The sequence below is a fragment of the Salmo salar genome, chromosome ssa09 (assembly GCF_905237065.1).
Source record: "Salmo salar chromosome ssa09, Ssal_v3.1, whole genome shotgun sequence".
Lineage (NCBI taxonomy): Eukaryota > Metazoa > Chordata > Actinopteri > Salmoniformes > Salmonidae > Salmo > Salmo salar.
Window position 1 is genome coordinate 119,919,069 of NC_059450.1, and position 25,824 is coordinate 119,944,892.

The 25,824-nt window shown below is 42.6% G+C and overlaps 1 protein-coding gene across 3 annotated transcripts; it reads left to right on the forward strand.

Annotated features, from left to right (window-relative positions):
* Positions 1–13,245: 13,245 nt before the first annotated feature.
* Positions 13,246–23,824, forward strand: LOC106612646 (cylicin-1). Of its 3 annotated transcripts, none has more exons than XR_006771139.1 (27): positions 13,246–13,383; positions 14,126–14,319; positions 14,584–14,688; positions 15,384–15,443; positions 16,861–16,945; positions 18,059–18,117; positions 18,300–18,371; positions 18,464–18,574; positions 18,662–18,760; positions 18,930–18,971; positions 19,092–19,155; positions 19,384–19,502; positions 20,177–20,225; positions 20,321–20,433; positions 20,624–20,728; positions 21,105–21,209; positions 21,386–21,460; positions 21,574–21,636; positions 21,730–21,792; positions 21,931–21,945; positions 22,067–22,129; positions 22,235–22,294; positions 22,391–22,480; positions 22,591–22,659; positions 22,754–22,810; positions 23,026–23,197; positions 23,310–23,653. XR_006771139.1 is itself a non-coding variant. In XM_045724424.1 (27 exons), the coding sequence occupies exons 1-27, from the start codon at positions 13,362–13,364 to the stop codon at positions 23,700–23,702; spliced, it is 2,415 nt and encodes an 804-aa protein (XP_045580380.1). In that variant the 5' UTR covers positions 13,246–13,361; the 3' UTR covers positions 23,703–23,824. The 3 variants fall into 3 exon arrangements, 2 of the variants coding, with proteins under 2 accessions (XP_045580380.1, XP_045580381.1); XM_045724424.1 differs by having other exon boundaries at positions 23,026–23,088; positions 23,310–23,824; XM_045724425.1 differs by lacking the exon at positions 23,026–23,197 and having other exon boundaries at positions 23,310–23,824.
* Positions 23,825–25,824: the final 2,000 nt, after the last annotated feature.

Here is a 25,824-nt window from a genome sequence, read left to right on the forward strand (position 1 = left end):
ACATTTAGAAAGGAAAGCACTTTATCTAGCCCCCCCATTTTGAAGAATTCACTTAGTGTAAAATAATCAAAAGTTGAGCATTTGGCTACATATTCCTTGAACTCCGTGACTACATCAAGCTTCTGGCTCTACAATTTGTTGGATGCATTTGCAGTTTGTTTTGGTTGTGTTTCAGATTATGGGGGAGGGGAATGGATGTGGATATGTAAACCCGCGAGCAACTGCGGCCCCTCGTGATGAGTTCATATTTTTGGTGTAGACATATTGTACGAGCGCACAATACCCACAAACACATTTTACATTTTAGTCATTTAGCAGACGCTCTTATCCAGAGCGACTTACAGTAGTGAACGCATACATTTCATGCATTTTTTTTAAATATTTTTTTTTGTACTGGCACGGGCATTCCCTGTGCCGTTTCAGAAAGTTGCAGGTAAATACGAATCACTGATGCATTTTGTTGTATTATGTTAATCTTAGGCAAATGAATACAGTGAGGGAAAAAAGTATTTGATCCCCCTGCTGATTTTGTACATTTGCCCACTGACAAAGAAATGATCAGTCTATAATTTTAATGGTAGGTTTATTTGAACAGTGAGAGACAGAATAACAACAACAAAAAACAGAAAAACACATGTCAAAAATGTTATCAATTGATTTGCATTTTAATGAGGGAAATAAGTATTTGACCCCCTCTCAATCAGAAAGATTTCTGGCTCCCAGGTGTCTTTTATACAGGTAACGAGCTGAGATTAGGAGCACACTCTTAAAGGGAGTGCTCCTAATCTCATTTTATTACCTGTATAAAAGACACCTGTCCACAGAAGCAATCAATCAATCAGATTCCAAACTGTCCACCATGGCCAAGACCAAAGAGCTCTCCAAGGATGTCAGGGACAAGATTATAGACCTACACAAGGCTGGAATGGGCTACAAGACCATCGCCAAGCAGCTTGGTGAGAAGGTGACAACAGTTGGTGCAATTATTCGCAAATGGAAGAAACACAAAATAACTGTCAATCTCCCTCGGCCTGGGGCTCCATGCAAGATCTCATCTCGTGGAGTTGCAATGATCATGAGAACGGTGAGGAATCAGCCCAGAACTACACGGGAGGATCTTGTCAATGATCTCAAGGCAGCTGGGACCATAGTCACCAAGAAAACAATTGGAGTAACACCACACCGTGAAGGACTGAAATCCTGCAGCGCCCGCAAGGTCCCCCTGCTCAAGAAACCACATATACATGCCCGTCTGAAGTTTGCCAATGAACATCTGAATGATTCAGAGGACAACTGGGTGAAAGTGTTGTGGTCAGATGAGACCAAAATGGAGCTCTTTGGCATCAACTCAACTCGCCGTGTTTGGAGGAGGAGGAATGCTGCCTATGACCCCAAGAACACCATCCCCACCGTCAAACATGGAGGTGGAAACATTATGCTTTGGGGGTGTTTTTCTGCTAAGCGGAAAGGACAACTTCACCGCATCAAAGGGACGATGGACGGGGCCATGTACCGTCAAATCTTGGGTGAGAACCTCCTTCCCTCAACCAGGGCATTGAAAATGGGTCGTGGATGGGTATTCCAGCATGACAATGACCCAAAACACACGGCCAAGGCAACAAAGGAGTGGCTCAAGAAGAAGCACATTAAGGTCCTGGAGTGGTCTAGCCTGTCTCCAGACCTTAATCCCATTGAAAATCTGTGGAGGGAGCTGAAGGTTCGAGTTGCCAAAAGTCAGCCTCAACCTTAATGACTTGGAGAAGATCTGCAAAGAGGAGTGGGACAAAATCCCTCCTGAGATGTGTGCAAACCTGGTGGCCAACTACAAGAAACGGCTGACCTCTGTGATTGCCAACAAGGGTTTTGCCACCAAGTACTAAGTCCTATGTTTTGCAGAGGGGTCAAATACGTATTTCCCTCATTAAAATGCAAATCATTTTATAACATTTTTGACATGCGTTTTTCTGGAATTATTTTTTTTTTTTTTGGGTGGGGCAAACGTACAAAATCAGCAGGGGATCAAATACTTTTTTCCCTCACTGTAAATGCTCTAAGTTCAATCCATTTTTTTATATTGTTGAATTATGTTTTAATGTCTGCATTCTGTAATTCTGTCCACATTCTATGCAACGCGGATTTTATAGGGCCCTAAGAAGTGTGTGTTGGGGGGGGTGGTTTAAACCCAAATGAACCCACCTGCCACTCTGTCGTAGTCCTGCTTGGGGTCATGCCAGTACATGCTGGGCGTTGTGCACCACTGGCGGTAAAGGCGGGTGTGCAGCACAGAGAGTGCCAGCAGCACCAGGAGGAAGCCCAACGCTGCTGCTGCCCACACCGCCTCGTCTGTCCGCGGAGTGGGCAGCATCCTGTCACTGGGTCCAGCCGCGGCGCCCCCTAGCGGAGCTACGGTCTCAGTGCACTCGCTGTGGCCCACCCTACCATCACAGTCTGCTCTCCTGTCCTGGCTGTTCGCCTGTGTGACAGCCAGCTGCTTGCGCCGACTCTGAGACAGAGGCTTTTTCCTCTTGGTTGGAGTGTTACGGGGCTGTGTCTCTCCCTCGTGTCTGCTGCTCCTCACCTTTCTCTCCTGGATGTCTCCCGTTTTCCTGCTCTGCCTCTTGTCCTCTGCTTCGTTCTGGTTCAGCCAGTCTGTTTCTCTCACTTTGCCTGGGGGCTCTTTTTCATTTGTGTAATTTTCTCTGCGGCGAGGTTGAGTCACTTTGAGTCCTTGGTCCGTATCTCTCTGTGTAACCCTCACTGTGGCTGGGCCCTGTGCTTCAGGTCTGTTCGGCACGGTTTTATCCAGGGTAGTCCTGCTGGTCTTGGTGACTGCTAGAGGCGGCACCACGGTGGTCCATCTCTCTTTCTCCCTCCCTTCGTTCCCGAGTGCAGCTCGGCTCTTGCGAACCCTCCCTCTCCTCCAATCTGTCACCTCCAGCCGTCCATCCAGCAGCAGAGAGAGGGTCTCCTCACAGCACTGCTTCAGAGACTGGTGATGATCAACAAATAGGCACACTCAGTAAATCATACAGTCAAATCATTCTACGACAGCTTCAGGACATCATGTTACTTTACACCAGTGCTATTCAAAGTCGGGGTCGCGACCCTGGTTGTGGGAAAATTCTAGTGGGTTCGCCAAATACCTAAAATGTATATATTTTCAGAGTACAGAATATTTTATGTATATTGGTTCTTTTAATTTGGATAAGAGAGATGAAAATGTAATGAATTGAAGGTCATTTGTTGATGTGAAACTCAAAATGTACAGATTTGAAGGTTGTTTCATTAGATTTGGGGTGGAATGGGGTCCCCAGAAATTCTGGCCCAGAAAATGTGGTCCCCACTGAAAAAGTTTGAATACCACTGCGTTACGCTGTCTTTCAAACGTTCAAACATGCAGTGCCCTCTCCTCTCTCTGTCTTCTGGCTCACCTTCTTTGGGTATGCGTGTTTGTGATCCGCAGGATGGGTCAACAGCAAGTTATACTTCCTGTTTGGACCCACATCGCCACTGTTACCTTGTGCCGCTGTCAACTGCAGCAAATCACAGACCTCACGGGGGGGTGGTCACCTGGGACAGCTCCAGAGTGCGACCCCAGGACACCAGCGCTGACGGCTTCAACAGGAGAGAGATTCAGTCACCACAGGGTAATGTTCAGTAGGCACCAAATGGAAAAAAACTGATAAGTGCTTATCCAATAAGAAATGCTTGTTTTCCTCGTTTTGTAACTGTGTACCCTAATGAACCCTCATTTCAATGACATGCCACTGAATATATGTGTTCTACTGTGTTCCCCATTGTTAGAAGGAACATTCTGGTGTCTTGTTTCACCGTCACGACTTTGTCTATGCATCTGTTGGGATTGCAATTGAATGCCCTGCTGTCACAATAGACATGTTGTCGTCTGTTTTCAGTGTACTCTATAATCAGGTTCAACTAAGCCCCTACGGAGTGCCATCGTGGGTTTTCTAGAATCCTATTGGGAAAGACATGGTTCCCTTGGGATTTTAGCACATCTATTGGGATATCAGCCAATTCACAAGCTAGTACAGAGTAGATGGTAAATTACTTCTACTGATATCTTAGTGTCAGTAAAGGTAACGTTTCCTTTGAGACTGTCTTTATCGTGTGTGTGTGTGTGTGTGTGACTCACTCACCCGGTGTGTGCTGAGGTCAGGGTGTGGCGTTATGATGTAGTCAGACAGACAGCAGTGGCCCAGGACAGACAGCAGGTCACTCTGACGAACAGGAGCACACGGATGGTACAGCAACACTGTTGCTCCATGCCACACACACACACACACACACACACACACACACACACACACACACACACACACACACACATCAGTAGAGGCTGATTAGAGAGTTGGACAATCAGTTATGGCAATACTGGACTCATGAAAAATATTAGCTATCTCTGAGGTTGGTTGTGTGTGTGTGCGGTCATGGTTTTAGTGGTTACCTGCAGGTTGTTGAGCCAGCGTTGAGGGGGGCAGTACAGGTACTCTCCACTCTCTGCCCCTACAGTCCGGTGAGCTCCACTATACAAACCACCCACATAATGACAGTATAGCAAATGGAACCCAACATAGGAATTGACATTAAGCTCTCAGAGGCACTTGTCCATCATGCAGGTCAGGAGCTGTTTCTATTTATGGTTGTCACTTGCCCAGAAAATGTATTTGGCTGTTTACATACATTTATTACATTGTCACATTAAAGAGTTATTACAAAGTAATATTTAACAGCCTGTCATATTTAACTGACAATGAGATTTGACACAGGTTCCCAGGTGAGTGTGTATTTTGTGTACTTGGTGATGTAACACTTCCTGTGTGTGTGTGTGTGTCTGCAGCATCTTACCTGTTGGGGATAGTGTGATTGTAGGTGATGGGTGTGTCCATGCAGACGTGCTCAATTGGCTGAGGTCAGACAGGAAAAGACATACAGCAGACATACGTATCAGCGCCATGAGCCGATACAAATCTCATGAAGAGACCAGGCGTGATTTCTCATTCTGCATGTCAGAGGCATGCTTAGTTCTACATAATACATCTCTATGTGAACGTTCTGCAACGCTGTGCCCTGCTGAACGGGGCCCAGGATTAGGCGACGGTCAGCATCCTATCGTTCCAGACAGAAACACTGTGATATGTTGTCTTGTTGCTGCCTCTGAAGGATAAATCGTTTTTTTTTTTAAATGTATGATTGGATTACATTTAATTGAACAATCAGGTCATGTGTGGATCTTTGATAGTATTTTTGTGTAAAGAATCAGTCGCTCTAAAGACTCATCACTATCAGTTATAGCTACACTAAGGGGTTGGAAATAATGTGTTCATAACGAAAGATAATGCTATTCTGCTATTCTGTTTGACAAGTTGATTGATTTACCTGTGGGGGATACTTTGTGTCAATGCTAGGAATCTTCTGCAAACAGAGGAGAGAGATCTGGTTTGCACTGCAATGGATTTGCTCGGGGAAATGCACACAACAAATGCACAATATGAAGCCAACTGCACAAGATAAATAGGCTACATAATCAGAAATGCTCAAGTTTACATGTAACTCATGCTTACAGTAGTTTACTACCAGTCGGTTTGTATGTTATGTGGAACAGTGGTTCAATAGGTCAAGTGGTTAGCTCTATGGTTACCTGGGTAGTGGACTCAGGCCAGGAAATCACAGGACAGCTCCATACAACTGACTGGGGCAGGTCTCTCCCCAGCAAGAGCTGTCAGTCACAGAAAACACATCATACAGACACAAAACTGCCACAGTTTGCTTGCTGTCTAGAGTGGTAACATACAATCGATGGCACATATATTAATCATGTCATTGCATTGTGATAGCTATGGTTTTTCTTCATGGTCGTTGTTCAGAGCGTCTAGCAATTATACTCGATGCAGGCAATACAAAGTCAAGTGAAGTGACATATGGCAGTATAAAATAGTCCATAATGATTCAAAGTGTACCTTCCCATTGTCACAGGCTTGCCACATCGACCTAGCAGCACAAGACAGAACCAAGAACAGCCACAGTCCGGACAGCAGAGTCGCCACCCGTGGAGACATTCTGCTGCACACAATGGAGAGTGTGCTAGTCACGGCGCTGTGATCATCTTCTGGGATGTATCATTTCAGGTCATCTCTTTAGCTAAATACATTTTGTTTTTCAGAACAACCATTAGTCAACATGTGGATCATCCCATCCATGTACCTCCCACGGCTAGGACCATCAGCGCGAGCTACTGTAAGCCATTAACACTGGCTATGGCAAATCAAAGGGGACATAAAATGTAGGTTCTTTGTCCATGGTTTCTACTAATTTCTTCCACATGGTGGCGCCAAAGTATCACGTAACCATCTGAACGCTGAACACTTGCGGGCAGCAAATTTGAGACCAGTGCCGGGCTGCCCGCAAATGTGTATGTGGAAATCCCTATGGGAAATCCACACCTCAAAATTAATCTTCAAAATGTGATTGATAGGATGAACAAATACTTTCAATTACAATTACATGTAGTGAGTAGGCTTATAGAATGTGGTGTCCTCTCACCATTCCCCAAATGTTTGACCAGAAAGGTTTTGCCTAAATGTAGGCAACCTTGCAACGAAAATGAGAGTTTCTATTGGACAAATTCAGGTAGGTTCCTCCCGTTTAGTTTGGTTCCTAGTGAATACACCCCAGTGTAAAATTGACTACATTTGATCCCTTCAATACTATACCAGGATGAATTTGATTGATTAGAAATTCTTTACCCACTTTAAAGCGCCAGGCAGCTACTTGCATTCTGTGCTTTTATACCACACAGCCCTACTCAATTCCGAATTTTATTTTATTATGTTATTTATTATTTTATTATTACACTAATTTGAAGGGGTGTCCACATACTTTATTCCATGGTCATTCGTAACTTTATTCAATGCATTAATTTGGTCAGGGCGTCCTCGTGCATTTAATTGTTAAATCTTATCATTGCGTATTGATGCCCATGCTTCAGCCTATTTATTAAGAGGCACTATGCTGCATCAGTTGGGCTACAGGTGATATAGCACACCTGCCTGATAATATGGACTAATATATGATATTGGGCTCATTTATAGAGGGGAAGTATTTATTTTAAATGGTGTCAATATCATTTACATTTTTATTCATTTTGGAGTAGAAAAATCAATGTCAGAAATGTCCAAAGTAATCAGCCTCTCTTATTCCAGGTTTTCCAACACAAGACTTGTACAATTTTATTCATGATATAAACTTCAGCCTAATTAGACCTGATTTCCTATAAGACCTCATTTGCGACGATGTCTTGTCTATATATCGTTGTCAAAACAAGTCCGAGGCGCTGCGTGCTAATGGTTAGTTCTGGTGAGCGATTGGATAGCATGCACTGCAGCACACTGGGCAGCTGTGTTTCAGATAATTGGATTACTGCCAGGGGTGGTTAGACTGCGCCAGGCAGTGGTCTCATGTGGGCATGAATGTAATCCAAAACCAACCTTCATGTAAATCGTGATGATCTCAGTTACACAAATCTCACAGAAATTAGCCTACTTACACTTTTTTGTAAATTTTAGCATTGGAATAAATGTTTCTGACTAATATCAATGCCACATAGGCCGTTTTCAACCAGAGAAGTTGATTTTTGCCTTCAGTTGTTGCTATTTAAAGTAATACATAAAAATATTGGTATTTGAGTTTTGATTGGGCTATATTGACTAAAATATCACCAAAGTGTTGGATGTACAGCTATTTCTTTTAAAATGCCCCAGACCCCCTTACAGGGTGTTGACCTTGGAACCCACATCCATACCCACACATACAGTCAAATTGTGCAATCGGCCCCAGCCTTTTGGGAGCCCTAAGCGAGATTTGGTTGGTAGGCACCTGTACTTTGCGTGCAAAACATTTGACTGCCCCCCTGGCTTGATGGCAGAGAGAAACATTTTAGTTTTACAGTTAATTTCCTGCAATTCTACACATTTTGCCAAGGAGCTTAGAGAAAATGTTGCAGTTTTAAAGCACGTTTTCTGCAGTTCTACACATTTTGCCATGTGGCGGAAGAGAATGTTTTACAATTTTTTAACTAATGTCATGCAATTCTACTCATTTTGCCATGGGGTGGAGAGCAGTTTTAAAGCATTTTTTTGCAGTTGTAAAGCAAATTTCCTGCAATTCTACACATTTTGCCATTACTTGTGCCATGTTAATATGATGTCTGAGTGAGGGGGACTAACAAAATCAATGGGGGCCCCCTGGAGGTCAGGCCCCCTTGACACGCCCCATCGGGCTAATTGAGTGGTGGACATAACAAGAGAGAAACTACTGATAGACAACCACATTTCGAAATTGCACCCTGTGTATTCTACTTTCCTAACTCTCAACAGTATATTTAATTATTTATTTATTATTCACATTTTTGGTCGTGGGCCTCGTTTTTGGAAATTGATCATCAGGCCTACAAAAGGGGGGCCAACCCTGCTTTATGGTCAGAGTGGGATCTCTGGTACTTTCAGAGAAATGGTCCAATTTGTAACCATTACCACAGAGCTAGGTGTTGTGGTGGAGAAAAAAAAACAGCCAGGCTTATCCATTTCCTCTGGGTTTTTTTATCCATTCCCTCAGATGTTTTATCTGTTACCTCAGATTTTTTTATGAATTTCCTCACTTTTTATTCGTGCCCTCTTCTTCTTATGTAGGCTACCATGACGGTCCTACTTGGCCATAGCATATTGCAGCCTAAATGTAATTCTATTTAGTTAATTACATGTTTCAAATGGTGATGAGCCTATTTACAGTTTGTGTTTCATTCCCTCATGTTCCCTCATTCCGTCAAGTTCCCATGAAGCTACAGTTGTAGTCGGAAGTTTACATACACCTTAGCCAAATACATTGGTCAGGGCTTTGTGATGGCCACTCTAATACCTTGACTTTGTTGTCATTAAGCCATTTTGCCACAACTTTGGACGTGTGCTTGGGGTCATTGTCCATCTGGAAGACCCATTTGCGACCAAGCTTTAATTTCCTGACTGATGTCTTGAGATGTTGCTTCAATATATCCACATAATTGTCCTGCCTCATGATGCCATCAATTTTGTGAAGTGCACCAGTCCCTCCTGCAGCAAAGCACCACCACAACATGATGCTGCCACCCCCGTGCTTCACGGTTGGAATGGTGTTCTTCGGCTTGCAAGCTTCCCCCTTCTTCCTCCAAACATAACGATGGTCATTATGGCCAAACAGTTCTATTTTTGTTTCATCAGACCAGAGGACATTTCTCCAAAAAGTACGATCTTTGTCCCCATGTGCAGTTGCAAACCATAGTCTCTCTTTTTTATGGTGGTTTTGGAGCAGTGGCTTCTTCCTTGCTGAGCGGCCTTTCAGATTATGTCGATATATGACTTGTTTTACTGTGGATATAGATACTTTTGTACCTGTTTCCTCCAGCATCTTCACAAGGTCCTTTGCTTTTGTTCTGGGATTGATTTGCACTTTTCACACCAAAGTACGTTCATCGCTACGAGACAGAACACGTCTCCTTCCAGATCGGTATGGCAGCTGCATGGTCCCATGGTGTTTATACTTGCGTACTGTTGTTTGTACAGATGAACGTGGTACCTGCAGGCATTTGGAAATTGCTCCCAAGGATGAACAAGACTTGTGGAGGTCTACAATTGTTTTTCAGTGGTCTTGGCTGATTTCTTTTCATTTTCCCATGATGTCAAGCAAAGATAGTCCTTGAAATACATCCACAGGTACACCTCCAATTGACTCAAATGATGTCAATTAGCCTATCAGAAGCTTCTAAAGCCATCTCATCCTTTTCTGGAATTTTCCAAGCTGTTTAAAGGCACAGTCAACTTAGTGTATGTAAACTTCTGACCCACTGGAATTGTGATACAGTGAATTATAAGTGAAATAATCTGTCTGTAAACAATTTTGGGAAAAAGTACTTGTGTCATGCACAAAGTAGATGTCCTAACCGACTTGCCAAAACTATAGTTTGTTTACAAGAAATTTGTGAGGGGTTGAAAAGCGAGTTTTAATGACTCCAACCTAAGTGTATGTAAACTTCCGACTTCAACTGTATAGGGGAAAACTGGGCTAAAATGTAACACGAGTTAGTTGTAACGGATAAGCCTACATGATTCAGTCTGTATCAAATCAATAGACTTTTTCACTGTCTATTACCAGAGTGTGCTTCTGTCTGGCAGTGTTTCACAGCGACTCATGCTACAAAACATGTTGCAGCAGGACACAAGATGCTCGCAAATGTGTTTCGAATTTTGGAATATTGACAAGTAGCAGTTGGGATGCAAGTGCACATCATCTCAATCCTCATTTTGCCCCAAACAGTGGCAGACTTGAGTGATCACTATCAAACACCAACAAGTGACCACTCAATAAAGGGCTTAGGGTCCAAGTGTGCTTTCAACACAACATTGGTGAGGTATTGTCTCACGTAAACAAGTCCGAGACAGAGTAATGTGGGCAGGTCTGTCTCACTGTCTGTAGGTTCTGTTACTACGTTTGGATAGAGCGCAATCAGCGCAGCTGTTTCTCTGTGCATGACAATTCTCTGTGCATGACAATTCTCGTGTTAGTGGGCATGATTGAAATCAAAACCCAATCCTCAATTGGATCTAGGAAAGTAATAGCTTCTGTAAATCTCTCAAATCTCAGTTTTGGAAAACACTGACTTTATGACCAAAATTATGCTATTTACACTTTGCGGTCACTTAAAAAAATTGAATCAATGTTTCTGACTAATGCAACATAGACCATTTTCAACCAGAGAAGTTGTTTTTGGACTTCAGCTGCCTTTTAAGTTAATTAGGTATTAGAAATGAGTCATTTCAAAACCATGTATCTATCTCTGTTGCATCCCTAGTTATAAATTATGAGGTTAACTGTATGGATAAAAGGCAACATTCTGATGCCCTCTTCATTGACTTGTCAAATGCTTTCGATACTGTTGATCACTCACTGCTAATTCAGAGGCTTTCCTCAATTGGCCTTGACCAGGCTGTATGTAACTGGTTTAAAGATTACTTGACAGATTGAGTTCTATGTGTATCTATTGATGGTGTTTTAATCAGGTTTCCTGGATATTACGAAAGATATCCCGCAGGGGTCGATTCTGGGTCCTGCACTGTTTACATTAACAATATTGACTTGTCTGTAAAAAACTGTAACCCTGCACTTGTATGCCGATGATACTGTTGTGCATGCTACTGCCCCAATAGTTGACCAGGCTCTATCTGAACTACAGTCTGCTTTCATTGTATTACAGAAAAACTTTATTGACCTGAAATTAATATTGAATGCAGATAAAACTAAGTATATGTTGTTCTCTAGAGCGCATAAAAATAAGCTTATGTACTTTGTATGGTGTCCATATTGATCATGTCCCTGCTTACAAATATCTGGGCATCTGCATAGATGAAAGCTGTCTTTTTAAAAAGCATATCGATAAGTTAGTAAAGACGCTGAGAATAAAAATGGGCTTCTTCTATAGAAATAGGTCCTGCCTCTCGCTAAATAGTAGGAAGCCGATTTATTTAGTCAACGTTCCTATTGATCCTAGACTATGGCGACCTCATCTATGTGAATGCAGCTGCCACTTCATTAAAGCTGTTAGATGCAGTTTATCACTGCATTCTCCAGCAGAAAGTTGGTTGGCCCTCTTTGATGTCATGTAGTTTGATACATTGCTATTTTTTCATTTATAAAGCCCTTTTACAAAAAGTCCCACTCTACCTAACATCTTTACTTTAGACATACACGTTACCACCTCCGGTCTCAGGGATGGCTAACTCTAGAAATTCCTTTGGTCTCTAGGGTGTTATGTAAATCAGCTTTTAGTTTTCTTGCACCTTATTTGTGGAACAATCTTCAAAATGTTCTTGAATTTGATGTTTTGGTGCCTCTCGTGCAATTCAGAAGGCTGATTGAGGACCTTATTACTGATGAATGTGTTTGTTTTTTATGACCTTGTTTTTCTTTCTACTTGCATTTTGTGGTCATATTAATGTGTGTATTTTCTGTCATTTATGTAATTCAGGGCTCGTCTGTAAAAGAGACCTTGGTCTCAATATGACTCCCTGATAAAATAAAGGTTAAATGAAATTAAAATAAATGTAGCCTACTAGCCAAGTGTTGTGAAAGGTAGACTACACAAATAGAATAATATGTTTTAACATTTACTGTACATAAAGAAGGGGTGGTGGCTTACTGAACTGTTAGAGTTAGACCAATGGTTTAAAGTAATACAGAAAAATATTGGTATTTGAGTTGTGATTGGGGTATATTGACTGAAATATCAAGTGTTGGATTTTCCCTGTAACATTCACCAGAAACAACCATTTCACAGCTACGATATGCTATTCCTTTAAATAAATGCCCCAGGATGCCCCAGGATCCCCCATTGACCCTGACCCCAAGTTATACCCTTGGTTGGCCTACATAACCCTTTAAATTCTAACCAAACAATGTCCATAATTTGCCCCTTGGCTGTAGTTGAGAGATCAATTTTAGCACTCCAAGATATCAAAATAAAAAATTGTATTCAGTGCAATACTGTGTGTCATCACTGACCATACTGACAGGTGTAATGTTTTGACAATTATATGTTTATACACTTATTGTTTTTTTTGTACCTCCATGTACTGTGAGAAGAGATAATACATTTGGACAAACTTACAAAAACATATTATATAGATCAGACATAATGTCACGTCCTGACCAGTGAAAAGGGTCATTTGCCATAGTAGAATGGTCAGGGTGTGGCAGGGGGGTTGTTTTGTGTGGTTTGGCGTTTGTTGTTTCTAGGGGAATTTGTTCTAGTTTTATATTTCTTTGTTTATTTCATTTTCCATGTTTGGCTGAGTAGGGTTTTCAATCAGAGGCAGGTGTCTTTCATTGTCTCTGATTGGAAGCCGTACTTAGGCAGCCTGTTTTCCTTTGGGTTTTGTGGGTGGTTATTTTCCATTTAGTGGTTGTACCTGATGGAACTGTTGGTCGATTTTGTTATTTTGTAACGTGTTATTCATTAAAGAATTAAGAATGAGCACTATCCACGCTGCGCCTTGGTCTATTCAATACGACACTTGTGACACATAAACAATATATATTTTTTAAAGATATTAGGCTAATGTTCTACATGCAATGTGAAAGGTCAGCCCATTACTGTGAAAAACGGATTTACCTGTTCTGCACAGGCCTACACATTTAAACAACACAACACTCACACCTTGGCCGATGGCCATATAGAAGGAGTTACTATCGTTGTAACTCAGTCAGCTCACCATTTCACAGCAAACGACGAGGTGTAACTGGAGCGGCTGTTGAGTTGAATGGAGTTCAACAGACCCAAAGGTATGGTGATCATGCACTTTTAGTGACTTTTATAGATTACCGACATATGTTTAAAGCTTTATGTGGTGTTAAAAATGTAATGGGTCTCGTTCTTTAAGTATATTCCCCGGTAAAAGTAACAATAATTTCTCATTATCACCAACTGTATAATCTACTCCAGTCTACTTTATGCGTACATTTGAAACATGTAGATATATGACACTTGAAGCGGTGCACTGTTTTGTAAAGCTCTACAAATATGTCTTTTTCAGGGTCATGCAGGAGCGTGGTCAAAATAAACCTGAAGTAAAAGTCATGCAATTCTGTGCTGTTGTTGTCACTCAACATGCATAATTCAGTTATGTCAGTTATTCTACTTAGAACAGACAATATATAGATGTAGTCAATTTGTTTTGTGCATTATGGCTGCAAATGTACTCTGAGGTGAATGCATCATTACATGGGATAGAGTACAGTGTGAGAGATAAGGAAGTGCATTAGATAATGTTTCAACCATAATATTAATAGACTTATGCCATTCATACATGAACAGTTGGCCTACGCATGTTTTGATACTCTGGTTCTCGTTTTTGGATTGTGTTTAATATTGTTTGCACTGCAAAAGCCTCAGTCTGTAGGTGATTGGTACAATAGGATACAAGTCTAAGACAACTGAACAAATATTCTAACACATGCAATACAATAAACATTGATTTGTGAATGGAAAATATAATTGTGTATTAATCTATGCTGGTTTGTGTAGTTCCAGGGCCTGTAGATGGAGATGGAGTGGGGGGAGAGGGAGGACGAGTGGTCCTGAGCCCGCTGGATGAGATCCAGCCTGGGAGGAGTGAATGGGTGCTTGCAGAGCATGGAGGGTTAGGAGGGCTGTCGGCAACCGACACCACTAACGCAGCCAAGACAGAGCCCAAAGCCCCTGCAGGAGGATCTGGAAAGGTATGTCGGAGAGGGTCAGGTTCAATGGGAGGGCTGGGGAGACAATGAAAGTAGGCCAAAAATGTTGTGATGGGGGGAGAATATAGTGCACGTTTCTTTTCATGGTTTAGTCAAAGACTCTACAAGGAAAGCAACAATGGGTCAACTAGCGTGTGTGCTAGTGCATGCGTGCAGTATGAAAGCAATAGTATATTTAACATCTATTTTTACTCTGTCATATCCATCTGTCAGTTGTAACAATTACATTCTCTCTCTCTCCTTCAGGTTGACCTGTACTCATTTGACAGCTCCCAGACTTCAGACAGCGAGGATGAGGACAAAGGCAAGAAGGAAAAGAAAAAGAAGAAGCTAAAGAAGAGGAAAAAGAAGGTGAGTCGCCTAAGTGGTTCCAGTTTTAACATTCCTTACTTGGAATGTATTGCTTACTAGAGCCTCTCAAATTTGGTAAAAGAGACCCGAACGTAAATGCAGTGTCATGTCAGTGTGCAGTTTCAGAACTGTACGCTCTACACTACTCGTTTAGGGTGTAGTCGCTCCACAGCTGAGGATGGATTTTTTTATTTGACCTTTATTTAACTAGGCAAGTCAGTTAAGAACAAATTGTTATTTACTATGACAGCCTACACCGGCCAAACCTGGATGACGCTGGGGCAATTGTGCGCCGCCCTATGGGACTCCCAATCACGGTCGGTTGTGATACAGCCTGGACTCAAACCAGGGTCTGTAGTGACGCCTCTAGCACTGAGATGCAGTGCCTTAGACCGCTGTGCCACTCGGGAGCCCCAAAAACATAGATGTATTTTGTTATTGTGTTTGCAGTAACCTATTGGAGAGTGGCTATCTGTTACCTGTCTGTCATCTCTAAGTATGTTATCTAGAAATATTGGGGTTTTTTAATAGTGGGGCATTCTGTAAGACCCTTTTTAAATGCAATAGAGAAGCATATCCATTACATTCACGCATGAAAGGTGAAGTAGGAACTAACCAAATAGGTGAGGTATCTACTGACATGTACTTTAGTGGTGTCAATTATGCAATAACCTCTTTATTTTTCTTGTACACAGGATTCCAGTTCATCCTCTTCCTCCTCCTCCTCCTCTGACAGCAGCTTTTCAGACATTGAAGTAAGCTATGCAAATCTCTTAACATGTGACCTAATGTTCATCAGCATCACAACAAGATCTGGGCTTGATTGAGCGTGTATTGTGCAATGGAACAAATAGAAAAGTCACACAAGTGTGAACCCTGCCCATCTGGCAGTCCAGTCTAAAGCTGCCTGTTTGGAATGAGTCACTGAACAAACAGAGAGAGAGAGAGAGAGTACGTTTTGGTTGGATTGGGCTGTGTTTAGTTTTAGACAAATATCTTGTTCATGCGAAGCCAAAAGGAGACTTGAATCCCCCAATGACACAATTAAAGTGAAAGGAAGCCAAATTGCTTTATAGAGCGTGTTTTGGCAAAGATGGTATCTAACCTGAAACCAATCCAATGTTGCTTTAATCCTGAGAATTCTCTTGTCAAGCGTATCCAAATTAGGTTTCTTGCCATAGCACACAGCTTAATAAAGTGGATGTAGTATCATCTTACTATGCCACATTGGGCTGGGCAGTTTTTATTTGATAAAAATGTGACTAATGTAATTGCTTTATTTAATCTTACTCTTCTCACTTTTAGATGTCCAATCATTTAGATTTGTCTTTCATACAAGGATAAAAATGTGAATCACATTTTTTGGGAAATTTGTCTTGGGAAATGAGTGCACCTGTTTATTCGAATGTGAAATAAGTTAATTTGTTAAGATTTGCTTTGATTATCGAATGCAGGTACTTTGATGCCACAATAGAAACTCAACCGCCAGCACTGTATGCTGGTCTGGAACAACGGCACTCTGTTCTGTCAGCGTTAGTAAGCAGGAGACACAGGTTTCATTGCTTGAGATATGTGGGGTTGAAAAATGAGCTGAAAGACTAAAAGCCTCAATGAAACCCATATGGTAGGCATGCTGTGACCCTCGGGACCCAGATTTAAGATAGGCATAGGAAACACACCCAGTCATAACCTGTTGAGCTGGTGCCCACATGATCAGGAATCAGAGAGGTCCCTTACCACTCATGTGGTAGGGATTTGCTTACTCTCTGGAATATGCACTGATATGATCTGTCAAAACACTCAAACTAACAAACAAACTAACAATTATGCATAAGGTGGATGTACCTGTATGTGAATGGTGTGTGCGTGGCTGCGTGTGAATGGTATGTGGGTGTATGTGCGTGCGTGTGTGTGTGTATAAGTAATTTATTAGTCATGATTGTTTATTTCTGTTGAATGAACCTTTTTGTCACGGCAGGTCCTGGAATAAATCTTTGTTTACACCCCAATATGCCTTGAAAGGAAAGTACACCCAGTGACCTAAAAGGAGATGTAGCCAATGTTCCTACAGGCGCTTTTGTCCAACCTGTCAGGGTATATTTTTTGTTCTGATATGTTAACGTTAGATGAATGAGTCAAACTCGCTGTGAGTGTAGTAACTTCTGTCTGCAGGATGAGAAGAAGAAAAGGAAGAAGGCAAAGCAAGAAGGCGCTGGGGATATCATAGTACACGGTGGAGCCTTCATATCTGAGCCTGGTGAGTGAGTCAGTTAAGAACAAATTCTTATTTTCAATGACGGCCTAGGAACAGTGGGTTAACGGCCTTGTTCAGGGGCAGAACGACAGATTTTTACCTTGTCAGCTCGAGGATTCGAAGTCCAACGCTCTAACCACTAGGTTACCTGCCGCCCCATGTGTGTTTGTGCATGTGTACTGAAAGCTACGCACTGTAGTAAATGACTGTCTTTATACACAAATGACCCTACCTTGTAACCTGTGGTGGAAAAAGTACTCAATTCTCATACTTGAGTAAAAGTAAAGATACCTTAATAGAAAATGACTCAAGTAAAAGTGAAAGTCACCCAGTAAAATACTACTTGAGTAAAAGTCTAAAAGTATTTGGTTTTAAATATACTTAAGTATTAAAAGTAAAATGTAGTTGCTGAAATATACTTAAGTATCAAAATATTAAAAAATCCTTATTAAGCAAACCAGACGGAATAATTTCATTTTAATTTTTTATTTACGGATAGCCAGAGTCACACTCCAACAGTCAGACATCATTTAAAAACAAAACATTTGTGTTTAGTGAGTCTGCTAGAGTCTGTGCGTGAATTGGACCATTTTCCTGTCCTGCTAGCCATTCAAAATGTAACGAGTACTTTTAGGTGTCGGGGATAATGTATGGAGTAAAAAGTACATTATTGTTTTTAGGAAAGTAAAAGTTGTCAAAAATATAAATAGTAAAGTACAGATAAGTACTTTAAAGTATTTTTACTTAAGAACTTTACACCACTGCTTGTAACCAAATATTACACCTACCTGCCTACTGCTCAAGTGACACATTCACCTCAATTCACATATGTATAGACACCATGGTTATGGCACGATTTGTTTTATAATAAAGCAATGGAATATGGGTAGGCGAGGGTGTGGTAGGTGGGTAATCACAGTCTAAAGAGCATGTATTGATTGCAATTTTACAGTTGATTGTACTTTTGTTGACTGTTGGCATTTTATCTAACCATGTGCATTGTTTATGTTCAATCAATCATCGTTATACAGAAACACCACAGAATACACAGAACAATGATACTATTCTAAATATTATATTCTTGTTCACTAAAACATATTGACATGCTGTTTGCAGGGCTTGAAGGCTGCACTGATCTAAACCATGAGGAAACACAGAAAAAGAAGACAGATGATGTAAGTGGGTTTCATAACTTGTTGTGTCATTTCTTATCATCATCATGGCCAATTTCCTTTTCCAGGAGTGTGTACAGTAACAAGAAGCGACATTAAGACTCTATATCGCAGAGTAAGTCCGCGTTTACTTCAATGTTACCGTGGCAGTATTTAGAACATGCATTTTTGTCCCCACCTCTTAGAATTCAGGCTCAGACATTGAAGAGGACAAGCAGAAGAAGAAGAAGAAGAAGATGAAGAGGAAGATGAAGAAAGTATGTACTGTACCTCTCCTGTATCAGGTGGTAACGTGTGAAATGTCTCATGAAAGAGGTCCTATTCGATGTTCCTGTTTTCTGTCTCTCAGGATTCCCGTTCCTCTTCTTCATCTTCCAGCTCATCATCCTCTTCATCATCCTCGTCAGACAGTGAGGAAGAGAAGGAGAAAAAGAAGAAGAAAACCATGAAGAAGAAAAAGGTTTGATTTCAACATGACATCAGAGAAATGTGTGGTGCCCATTTTGTCTATACAGCACACTAACTATTTGTTCGGATTATTTTTCAGGATTCCAGCTCCTCATCGTCATCCTCCTCATCGGACAGCGACAAGGACAAGAAGAAGAAGAAGAAGAAGAAGAAAAAGAAGAAGAAGCAAAAGAAAAAGGTAAGGAAATGTCTCATTGCACCATTGTGGCCAAACAATATCAAAGTGTTATAAACTGGATATCATTCCTCAACCAAATCAGCAAATCTGACTGAAACCTTACAATATGACCTGACATTATTGTGAAACATTTACCTGACGTCCTGACTCATGGACATTTCTCTTCTAGGATTTTGGCTGTTCCTCCAACAACGAGGCTGACAAAAATAAGGTAATATACAGTACCAGATTAGGAGTTCTAGCGTGTTGGTAGCATGGCAAAAACATTGAAAGCTGTTTTTAAAATGAGTCTAAAGTTACATTTGTTCTGTTCTGTTGTCTTTGGGAACAGGGAGAAGAGGGAGACGGACAGGGCAAGGATGAGTACAGCTGTTCTGCTGGCGTTTCAGCAGCTCGTATGTCATTTCTTCTTTTCAAATGTCACAACATGTCTTTTCACAGCATGTTCTACATGCAAAGCTATTCTCATCCTCGTCATTGTAAACAGAACATCACATCAGATCTTTCATGTTCATTTATCTAACGTCAATAAACATGTCCACAATGGACGCCTATCTACTTGGTTTCACTGGGCAGAAAAAATGGCAACAAGAAATGATGACCGAACCCATGTATCTCTGCAGGCGAGGAGGGTGCCGGACTGGAGGGCACCCTGGGACAGAAATCATGTCAAGGAAAAAAGAAGAAAGATGAGAAGAAGAAGAAAGACAAGAAGAACAAGAGAGACAAAAAAAAGGACAAGGTGAGGTCATCGAGGTGCATGACAACATGCACCTCATGCACCTCAGTTTTAACCTTGAAACATGTCACGTGCTGAAGCGGAAATGGTCATAATGTGGTCCATCAATGGTCATAATAAGCATGATTAGCTTATTTTACATGCATCTCTTAACCTATATCAACTGTTAAACTCTGAGCGGTTGTTTTGGACCCAGTACAGCGTCGGCTCAGCTTAAGTGGTACGCACTCCGTGGGAAGAGCAGGTGTTCCTAATGTTTTGTACACTCAGTGTGTATTTATTTAGCTTTTCCTTGCCTGCTGTTGCTCTGGCTCTGTAATAGTCAATTGGTTAATGTACACCCGTATCAGAAGCCCACGGTTATTACCTTTCTAACAGTACTAAGCGTGTGTTTGTAAGACTTATAGTTTTGAAATCGAAATGTATCTAATGAAGGTAGTTGACAATATATGTGTCGCTTAGAAAATGTCAGCAGAGAGCGTCCGAGATTAACAGGTTAAAGTTTCAAAGGAATTCAACCTCTCACTCTTTCTCTGGGCTCTGTGTCAGAGTGATGGTGGTGACAAGGTAAACACAAACATATCTACAGACAGACACTCCTCTCCTCAATTTGAATTGAAACTCTCTGTATCCACTGAATGACTGTGTCTGTTGTAATACCCTCTCCCCTATCACAGCGCAAGAAAGGCAAAGGAAAGGAGGGTGGCGCAACAGCTGAATGGATTTGTAAGTAAATCCAAATAGAATTGTCTCAGAAGAGATATGGGGATTATGAAGGGGAAATCTTGAGGATGATAAAGTCTTCCTTCCCGTGACCAAAGGTGGTGGAGATGTTCCTGAAGGAATGGAAGCTGGAAATATGAGTGATGACGAGAGAGACGGAGGCAAGAAGAAAGAGAAAGAAAAGAAGAAGAAGTTGAAGAAAAAGAGGAAGGTACTCAACTCAGTTCCCATTGGCTCCCTGTGCTACAGTACAGACAACCTTTCCCACAAGTATTTAGCTGAGCTGTGTTATTCTGCCCTAGGACTTGAGCTCCTCTCCAACAGTGTAATGTATTGAGCTCATGTATTTAATTAAGTAATATAGCTGTAATTAACCTACTGAGTGTTTTTTTCAATTGAAGAACTCTGGCTGTTCATCAACCTCTTCATCCTCGGATAGCTCTTCCTCTTCAGACAGCGAGGATGACAAAAAGAAGAAGAAAAAGAACATGAAGAAGAAATCTGAGGTTTGTGGTTCCAAACTAGCAACTACATTGTTTACTATGGTATTGTTGGATGGTCCACACCATCCCAATATGACTGACGGATTGGACACTCTGTCTTTGCCACAGGATTCCAGTTCTTCTTCCTCCTCCTCCTCCTCCTCTGATAGTGAGGAGGAAAAGAAAAAGAAGATGAGAAATCCATGTGTTGTATGATTTAACACAAAACAAGCTTATTGTTTTTGTTGACTCACTATTGACTGTGGTAACTTCTGGATCACAATAAAAGTGTGTAACACCATAACTAAAACTATGGCCATCTATAGCCCTATGACAGACATCTGTCCTAGAAAGATGTTAAGTACTTCATAGTGACCTGCTTTTTGTTGTTGTCCCTCAGGATTCTAGTTCTTCATCCTCTGACAGCTCCTCATCCTCCTCCTCTGACAGCGATGGTGACAAAAAGAAGAAGATGATGAAGAAGAAGAAAAAGAAGAAGAAAAAGGTAAGTGCAGCAATGAAATGTCGATATTGCCCTAGCTACTCCGTTGGCTATTGCATCCCTTTTGGCTCTATCTCCTCAGCATTACAGCACGGAAGCAAAGGCAGACATGTTAAAAAGCTTCTTCTTCTTTGGAAAACACAGGATAGATGTCTGATTTAAAGTTTTGTCTGTTTCAGGATTCCAGCTCTGATGATTCAGATAGCGAGAAAGACAAGAAGAAGAAGAAGAGGAAAAAGAAGAGGAAGAAAACGGTGAGTGCCGATGCATACAGATGTTATTTTGAGAAACCCAGGGTGCAGGGTTATGGTTAGAAGCCCACTGGTAAGGGAATTAATTACACTCTCTTCATTTTTGGGGGGGACAGGATTCCTGCTCATCAGACAGCGAAGACAATACGAAGAAGAAGAAGAAGAGGGATAAGAAGAAGGTACGTTTTCTTCTATTGTTTGTCTTGGGGGAGGGTCTTTTCAATTTTGAAAGATATCGGCAATATCAAATGAAATTGTTCTTGTGTGTCCAGGACAATTCTGTCAGCGAGGAAGACAAGAAAAAGAAGGAGAAGAAGAAAAAGAAGAAGGATAAGGTGCGTTTTCTACTGTGCTGTCTTGGGGAGGGTCCATTTTTTAAAGAACAGTTCATTTGCGATATCTTATGACAAGAATATTTATCTTGTGTGTCCAGGACTCTGACAGTGAGGAAGACAGGAAAAAGAAGAAGGAAGAAGAAAAAGAAGAAGGTAATGTTTCAAATGTCTGTCTTGAGGAGGGTATTTATTAAAATGTTTTATTTTGAAAGAGCAGTTCATTTGAGATATCTAATGACCTCTGGATGACCAGCATATTTCTATTTGTGTCCAGGACTCATCTGACAGCGAGGAAGACAAGAAAAAGAAGAAGAAGGACAAGAAGAAGCATAAGAAGGTAGGTTTTTTATTGGGTGTAAAACACAATTCTAATTGAAATAACTGTTCATTTGAGATATCTAATGACAACTGAATGAGCTGAATATTTCTTATGTGTGTCCAGGACTCATCTGACAGCGAGGTTGATAAGAAGAAAAAGAAGAAGAAGAAGAATAAGAACAAGGTATGTTTTTTAATTGACTGTCTTGGAGAGTGATCCTCAAACTAACAACAGTAACTATCAGAATGTGACTGTGGAACGTTCCTCCTGTGTACCCAGGACTCTTGTTCTGACAGCGAGGAAGATAAGAAAAAGAAGAAGGATAAGAAGAAGAAAGACAAGAAGAAGAAAGACAAGACGAGGAAAAAGGTAAGTTATTTATGAGCCCCTCTATGAGTTTTGAGCCCAGTGCACATAGTTGAGGCTAATAATATAAGATTGTTATGGATCAACATATACTGTATTTTATGTGTGTCTAGGACGACTCCTCGTCTGGAAGTGATGACGATAAGAAGAAGAAGAAGGAGCAGAAGAAGAAGAAAGAAAAGGTAAGTCCCCATAAAAGTAAATGTTATTTGGCGATGAACAACAGTGAGGTAAACACTGGAATCTGACGGACCATGTCCTCTGTTTGCCCTGTAGGGCTCCTCTTCTGGAAGTGATGATGATGAGGAGAAGAAAAAGAAGAAAGACAAGAAGGTAAGTACCAAGAAAGTAAATGTTATTTGGAGATGCACATGATACTGAGTTGAACACTGTCTTTCCTCCGGACGTGAGAAGGACAAGAAGACGATAAAAAAAGTTAGGGAAATTCCTGGTAGACTTTTGATGTGTATACAAACAAACATGTGATACAAAAATAGCTTAGAAACTCATTCTCCTTAAATGTACATTGGTCATTTTTGTTGTTGTAGGACTGTTCCGATGTTGAGGGAGAATCTAAGAAAAAACAGAAGAAAGATGACAACAAGAAAGACGTAGTTATCAGGAAGTGAATATTGGAATTCTATGCAAAGAGAAAGCCAAACCCTCAAGGTTTTCCCTGGTGTAGTCCAATCATCTCCTCAATGTCTCAGTTCAAAGCAGGTATTTAGGACAGCTTTGAAGTAAAAGCCACTCATAGGTGCGAGCCTGGGAGAAGAGTTTCATTAAAACATATCAGTTCCATTCTAATAACATCCCCTTTATTCCCTTTTAGGATGGACCTGAGAATGAAAAGTGTGGAGAGCTGAAGAAGGAGGGGAAACATGCAGGTGGCTTGGTGATGGGAGGAGGGTGCATGGATACAAAACCATCTGACGAGGGATCAGCTGTTTCTCCAAAACCCACCCTGAAGTTGGAATCCTGGGGGCTGTTGGCGGACGCCAGACCCAACACTCGCCATGAGTTCCTTTATAGCTCCTCATCCTCTCTCAGTCCCAGGGATATCAGCCCCTCCCGCCTGCCACTCAGTCCCATGGAGGCCCTGATGGGGAACCCAGCCAAGACCAGTGATGGTGACCCACTGACCGGGAGAGGACCAGCCAGCAGCAGACCCACACTGCTCAAATCCATTGATCTGTTCAGGGGCCCTAAGCCTTATCAGCCTTAATTAACATGGAGATTGGAAAATAGGTCAAGATGATTCATGCTCATTACAATCAGGTGTACAGGCTGAAAAGTGATCAAATGTAGAACATTCTGTCAGAAATAAAGAAATCATGTCAATAGGTACAATTTTGTGAATCTCTTTTCCAACTGAAGCTGGTCAACTTTTACAATGAATAATCTTTTGGCTCTTTGGAAACCTCACGTGTCAGAAGGTGGGTATAGCTGGTGCATGAAGTCAGGCGCAGGAGAGCAGAATGAGTGAGCAACGTACTTTACTCAAAATAAAGGCACAAGGTAACAATACACTTGACCAACAATAAACGGTAATCAATTACGCACGGGTGAAAACGACACCCGTCGAAATACCAGCCATAACGTACCGAATGAACATAGAAACAATCACGGACAAAAACATAGGGAAAACAGAGTTAAATACATAAACATGTAATTGGGGAATGAAACCAGGTGTAAAAAACAGATGGAAAATGAAAAGTGGATCGGCGATGGCTAGAAGACCGGTGACGTTGACCACCGAACGCCGCCCGAACAAGGAGAGGGACCGACTTCGGCGGAAGTCGTGACAGTACCCCCCTTGACGCACGGCTCCAGCAGCGCGCCGACACCGGCCTTGGGGACGACCCGGAGGGCGAGGCGCAGGGCGATCCGGATGGAGACGGTGGAACTCCCGCAGCATCGAAGAGTCTAACATGTCCTCCACCGGCACCCAGCATCTCTCCCCCGGACCGTACCCCTCCCACTCCACGAGGTACTGAAGGCCCCTCGCCCGACGCCTCGAATCCAGTATGGATTGAACTGCATACGCCGGGGCCCCCTCGATGTCCAGAGGGGGCGGAGGAACCTCCCGCACCTCAGACTCCTGGAGTGGACCAGCCACCACAGGCCTGAGGAGAGACACATGGAATGAGGGGTTAATATGGTAATCGGGGGGAAGCTGTAACCTGTAACAAACCTCGTTCAGCCTCCTCAGGACTTTGAATGCCCCCACAAACTGCGGGCCCGCTTCCAGCAGGGCAGGCGGAGGGGCAGGTTTTGGGTCGAGAGCCAGACCCCACCCCCAGGTGCAAACACCGGGGCCTCAATGCAGTGACGGTCTGCTCCAACTTTCTGGCGCAGCACGGCGCGCTGAAGGTGAACATGGGCAGCGTTCGATGTTTCCTCCGCGCCGGAACCAGTCGTCCATCGCAGGAGCCTCGGTCTGACTCTGATGCCAAGGAGCCAGAACCGGCTCCAGTATGCACTGGAAGGGAGAGAGGTTAGTGGAGGAGTGGCGGAGCGAGTTCTGGGCCATCTCTGCCCAGGGCACGAACGCCGCCCACTCCCCCGGCCGGTCCTGGCAATAAGACCGCAGAAACCTATCTACATCCTGGTTCACTCTCTCCACCTGCCCGTTACTCTCACGGTGAAAACCTGAGGTAAGGCTGACCAAGACCTCCAGACGTTCCATGAATGCCCTCCAGACCCTTGACGTGAACTGGGGACCTCGATCAGATACTATGTCCTCAGGCACCCCGTAGTGCCGGAAGACATGTGTAAACAAGGCCTCCGCAGTCTGTAGGGCCATAGGGAGACCGGGCAAAGGGAGGAGACGGCAGGACTTAGAAAACCGATCCACAACGACCAGGATCGTGGTGTTACCCTGTGAGGGAGGAAGGAAATCCACCGACAGGTGCGACCACAGGCATTGTGGAACGGGTAAGGGTTGTAACTTCCCTCTGGGCAGGTGCCTAGGGGCCTTGCACTGGGCGCACACCGAGCAGGAGGAAACATAAACCCTCACGTCCTTAGCCAAAGTGGACCACCAGTACTTTCCACTAAGACAGCGCACTGTCCGACCGATGCCCGGATGACCAGAGGAGGGTGACGTGTGGGCCCAATAGATCAAACGGTCGCGGACAGCAGACGGAACGTACAGACACCCAGCTGGACATTGGAGGGGAGTGGGCTCTGTACGTAACGCCCGCTCGATGTCCGCGTCCAGCTCCCACACTACCGGTGCCACCAGGCAAGAGGCTGGGAGTATGGGGGTGTGATCCATGGGCCGCTCCTCTGTGTCATACATCCGGGACATTGTGTCTGCCTTCGCGTTCTGGAAACCTGGTCTG